The following is a 5,706-nucleotide window of genomic DNA, read 5'->3' as shown; positions in this document are numbered from 1 at the left end:
TGATATCAATTCTAAGCTAAATTTGTGATTCATATTTTTCCCCGAATCATGCAGACCTAATTAAAAATATATATATCTTTTTTCCCCTCACTGCAATAGTAGCAAAGAGAGCCAAGCAGAGGAACTTCTCAAACACAGAGAAGGAGGTACTGGTAGATGAGGTTGGATCCCACCAACAATATTGTTTGGTTCACTCCATGCAGGAGGAATTACAAAGAAAAGAAAAAAATGCTGCATGGGAGAGGGTCACAAATCCAGCAGTACATTTTTGGGGAAGCGGCACCTACTTAGAAGCCAATCTGTGCCCTTGCCAAGCAGATCGCCATCTTTGAGCGCATTGTTTGCCAAGTCTCTCCATAACCCAAGATAAGCCATTGCACTATATTTCAAACATTTGTCACAGCTGTCTTTTATAGGGTTTGACACCAACTAGGCAACTTGTCTGTTTAAAATAAGACAAATGACTAACTGGGTGTTTTCTAATAAAAGAAACACAGGACATATGTGGATGTTGATTGCGGTACGTATACTGTGACACTTTTAAATGCTTTTTATTTGTAGTATCGCCATTCTACCATTAGATTCTGTTGGTAAGCATGGCCAGACCTGTGCTTATATATTTACACACATTCCTAAGTGTAAGTACAAGTTGGTAAATTCCACACTTTGCGTGGCAATGTTATTACGCATTACATACGCACACATCTGTGCGTATGCACGGTGGATTAATGATGCCCCTGGAGTCTGCCTCTTTTTACATGACAGAGAGGAGTTTCAGTCTATCTCCCTCAGACCCCTTCACTGAACAGGAAACCCTGACAAACTGGTAGGTGCAGCGACAAAGACATGATGATCACTGGTTCACCACCTGCAAACACGACTATCTGTGTTTGTTGTTGTCCTACTTTGGATACTGCTAGATGCCGGTTATTGCTCAATGTATGGTAGCATGGAGCACCAGAATAAACATGGGTGCACAGGGATGATTTTGGTACTGTGCCTGTTAAGTTCAGGTGGCTGTAATGTATGGATAGTGCTATATTTGCGTGGGATTACGCAATGGTTTGTACATACAGGTATGTCTAAGTTAGTTCTGGTGACGCTTCATGTGCAGAGCCAGGTGGTCAGAGCGCGAGAAGCAGCGGCTGCAGGCGACGCACTTGAATGGTTTGGCTCCGGTGTGTTTGCGGTAATGTCTGGTGAGCTCATCCGATCGGGCGAAACGCCAGTCACAATTTTCCCACGTACAACGGTACGGCTTCTCACCTGCAAGAGAGAGGAGGACAGAATGGAGGGATTAGAAATTTACAGAACATTTTCTCAGACTTGAAAAACAAACATGTTGTGTCTTTTTGTATATTTAGTCTGTTTTACAATGTTAATTTCCAGCAACACCCTGATTCATTCAGACAGCATCCAGTTGTGCTGCTGGTCACTGAAAAGCCACATTGCAGTAAGTGCCTTGCTCAACGACACCTCAGCAGTGTGTGTGTTACCTTATAAACTGTTCACCCACATTTTCTCAGGGACAGAGCTAATACCATGGCATATTTGAAAAGATGAAATGGGTTTGCATGATATAGCTAAGTAACTACAAAATGCCTGTATTGCTTTACATAAAAAATATGAATTATGTAGTAAAATAGCAAAAAATTATGAATTATGTAGTATTTCCTTCCTTCCAGGCAGGGATTGGTTTTCCGTTTGTATCGATTTGCTATGAAAATCTATTTCTAAGACTTGAAACTTGCTAAAAATTGATAAATTATCCCAGTTAACAATGTGTGACCTTTATTCTTCTTTTTGTCAAACATATCATCATATATAGTGTGTATGGCAACGCAGTCGAACAGGAGCTTTTTTATAAACTCTACATGTTGAGGTGTTAAATGCATTTTGATATCTTAAATTTGAGAATTGGCTGTTGAACAATGAAAGAAAAATTACCAAATAACCAGTAGTTGCTGTTGTTTGGTGGTTTGTTCTCAACTTGTCTATACCTGCCCTATTGGACAAATACAGTGATGTCAACACATCAATGACATTGGTGACAAAAATGTCCTTTCATAATAAAACCTGAGTCTGTGTCTGCCTACACAATGTGTGTAGCTGTATTTCTAAAGGGGGGTAATCAGTTTTTAGGTATTTTTAAAATGGCAGTTAGCAGTGTGGGTGAGACAGTGTGTGCTTGTAGTGTTCACAGCTCCCTCTTGTAAACACTTTGCTTATTTCCATTAAGCTGAACGGCGAGATAAAATCACAATGGGCTACATTTGAGACAATGGGCTCACCCATAAGAGCATGTAACAAAATGTTGTGGTTGTTTTGCTCTGTTAACACGTACAATAATATTTATGTGGTATTCCTCATTAGATTAGAGAGTCAGAAAGAGAGACAATAGGGGATCTCCAAAAATAAAAAGTCTAATTTAAGTGATTTTCATGTCTTCACTTGACTCAATAGAGGACTTGGTTGCTTCATTCACAAAACCATTGCAGAATGAAAAAACAAATGCACCGTTGCAACCACGAGATTATGCTTAATGAAATGAAAATAATAATCATGCTTAATTATCAAATTCCTGAGGAGTGCAGTTTGTGAGGAGCTGACAGCAGTAACTGCTGTGTGTGCCATCCCACCCCACTCTGTAATAGAGTGTACTGTAGTAATGGACACACCTTTTTTACAGTTACATGTGTCACTGTCAGACCAAGTGTGTGTGTGTGTGTGTGTGTGTGTAGAGGGAGAGGGAGAGAGAGCTCATGGGTCATGACTGCCTTGAGTTTTTTTATACCCGAAAAAGAAGGAATAAAAACATTCTTACTCTCTGATACAACTTTCGTTTGTAAAGTTATTCATTTATGACTGAGGCAATTTGCATTCTTCACAAGAAGCAGATATCTGACCAACTAATGTATTCTTTGAATTTATTTCACACCGGAGTAAATGCCAATATGCTCGAAGGGTTTCTTCTGTACCTACTGAAAAATGTCCTGTATGTGAGAAAATGCTGCCCAGTGGAAACTTCAGGATGTAAAAATCAGGATGTGCTTAGGAAAATACAGGACCTGGAGCTGGATTGTCCCTCATAGCTAAATGACAACATTGGTCGTTTACAAAGACAGGCTGTGTGAGTTTTAATCTGGCAGCCACACTGGTAAGACAAAGACACGCCAACAGTAATTGCTTCCGGTTTTGGCAGCAGGCTTTGCTAGAGGTGCCTTGTGGAGTTTTTGACCAGTAGTCGAACTATGGAGCAATGTTTGATGAATGTGTGCCTATTTTATTTAGATCTCACGCTTGCAAGCATAGAAAGAAACAATGCTACAGTTTAAAATACTCAACCAAATGTTGAATGAGGAAGGAAATGCATTCATAAATAAAAGCATATACTATTGTTTCATAAGTATAAGGTAGTCCTGGATGAGAAGGTATGAAAAGAGTGAACCTTTAAATGGAAATTCAAAGCCCTAGAGAATAACGAGCCACGTAAATCTTAAAACAACACTTATCCTACTCCACCCAAACACTGACATTTTTCTGCTGTGCCACAACGTGCTATTGCCAAACAGTGAGCTAATGATCAACAAAAGAATAAAAGCTCAGTTGAAAAGGCGGGCACGCAACAGGAAAGAAAATGTCATCTTTCATAGCCGAGGTGGAAATTAATGTCTGAGAATCAACGCAAGGCATGAGCACAAACCAAACTGAGAAGGAGATAACAAAACAATACAAATCTGCTGAAGCCAAATTCCTTAAACTGGGGTTTGGTACTTTCCAGAGCCAAAAGTAAAAGACTTCATGTCCTTAACAAAGTTTTAAATCTCTGTTTTTTGGGAAAACTTTCATCTTAAAGTGCATCATTTCAGAATATAAAGGATCCAGTTTGTATTTATCATTGGTTTTTCCCTCAACAAGGACTAAAAGTAATATATTTTAAAATAATTTGTTCAAGTCAAGTGTTAACTCAATGTCCTCCATCCTTTTAAAGAAGAATGTTGATTTTAGTTGTTTTTTTTGTCAGATGTTATCCCATAGATGTTTAATGCCACCAAATGTAATTTCTACACTGCGTCCCTGGCTGAAAATCCCAGAGGAAACTCTTTTATTAGCCAGTGTCGAGGGAATGTCTTTGGCGGTTTGGGCCATCAAGTGCTCATTACCAGTATGGGCCTCGTTAGTGCTGATTAGATAGCTTCTGCTGTTGAACATCAATCACTCAGCAACAGCCATAAACTTTCATCTTAAAGTGCATCATTTCAGAATATAAAGGATCCAGTTTGTATTTATCATTGGTTTTTCCCTCAACAAGGACTAAAAGTAATATATTTTAAAATAATTTGTTAAGTCAAGTGTTAACTCAATGTCCTCCATCCTTTTAAAGAAGAATGTTGATTTTAGTTTTTTTTTTGGTCAGATGTTTTCCCATAGATGTTTAATGTCACCAAATGTAATTTCTACACTGCGTCCCTGGCTGAAAATCCCAGAGGAAACTCTTTTATTAGCCAGTGTCGAGGGAATGTCTTTGGCGGTTTGGGCCATCAAGTGCTCATTACCAGTATGGGCCTCGTTAGTGCTGATTAGATAGCTTCTGCTGTTGAACATCAATCACTCAGTGACAGCCATTAGCAGAACAAGGGGGTCCAAAGAGCACACGGGGAGGGTCAGGTGATAGAAAGAACAAAAAAACAAGTATAGCAGAAAGTGTGTTTTTGTGTGGGAGTCTCTTAAAATGGCATATTTCTAAAATATCTCATCCTTACTAGTCAAATATTTAAGAAAAAAAAAGAAATCTAAAAGTGAGTTATAAACACGTTTGGAGTATTTCCTCTAACCCGACACGATTAAACCCAGGAAGCCTTTTTTTAAACAGAACAGAAACAGAAAGCAGTTTATTACCATAGTAGTGTAATTACATGGAATATGCCTTGGTGATTGGGTACATACATACAAACAAACAAACAAACTTTTATCCAACAAGCACCTAAACCCAACACATCAGAGGCTCAGAGGAACTCCAGCCTCCTATCAGGACAATATCCTGTTTCTAGAGTTAACCGCTCTTGATGTGTGTGTAGAGGTGGAGTAAAAATGTCTCCATATAAAAAGGCCATAGCTCTCGAGCTGCAGGTGTGTTTGGTTTTGCTCTATAGCTGCACTGTCGGGGTCAAAAGCACAGCCGCCTCTCTTAGACCATTATCGCTCAAGACTAGCAAATAGGCTGGTGAAATATGACACATATGTACACACACACAAACACACACGAAGAACAAACATACTTCAGTGGTATATATTCCTAAAAAAGCTGCCAAAAGGTCAGGTGAAAACCTACTCCTCCACCCATCTGTACATGCTTTCATTTTCCTTTGTCTAAAGGAGAACAATTACTAAAATATAGATGTAACATGATTTACTTTTTCAGCTAAGAGAGTTTGCACTCATTTAGTCTGCAGTGATTTGTTATATGTAGTTAGTCTTCTCACTTTTTATTGTATATATATATATATATATATATATATATATATATATATATATATATATATATATATATATATATATATATATATATATATATTAGGGCTGTCAAAATTAACGCGTTCATTTTTGCGTTAATTTTGTAATATTTAACTCGTTAAAAAAAATTAACGAAATTAACGCAGCTGTGTTTGTTTACTTCATGTGGCAGCTGAGAAACGTAATACGTCT

The 5,706-nt window shown here is 38.2% G+C and overlaps 1 protein-coding gene across 1 annotated transcript in view; it reads right to left on the bottom strand.

Moving 5' to 3' along the window:
• Positions 1-548: 548 nt before the first annotated feature.
• klf5l (Kruppel like factor 5 like) overlaps positions 549-5,706 on the bottom strand; it is a 29,794-nt gene continuing 24,636 nt past the window's right edge. The window contains exon 4 of the mRNA XM_028596097.1: positions 549-1,266. Within this exon, the coding sequence (XP_028451898.1) occupies positions 1,088-1,266 (179 nt within the window). The 3' untranslated portion in view covers positions 549-1,087. The remainder of the gene's footprint in view (positions 1,267-5,706) is intronic.

The sequence above is a fragment of the Perca flavescens genome, chromosome 13, assembly GCF_004354835.1.
Source record: "Perca flavescens isolate YP-PL-M2 chromosome 13, PFLA_1.0, whole genome shotgun sequence".
Classification (NCBI taxonomy): Eukaryota; Metazoa; Chordata; class Actinopteri; order Perciformes; family Percidae; genus Perca; species Perca flavescens.
Note: the sequence above shows the minus strand (reverse complement) of the source record. Positions and strands in the feature narration are given on the sequence as shown.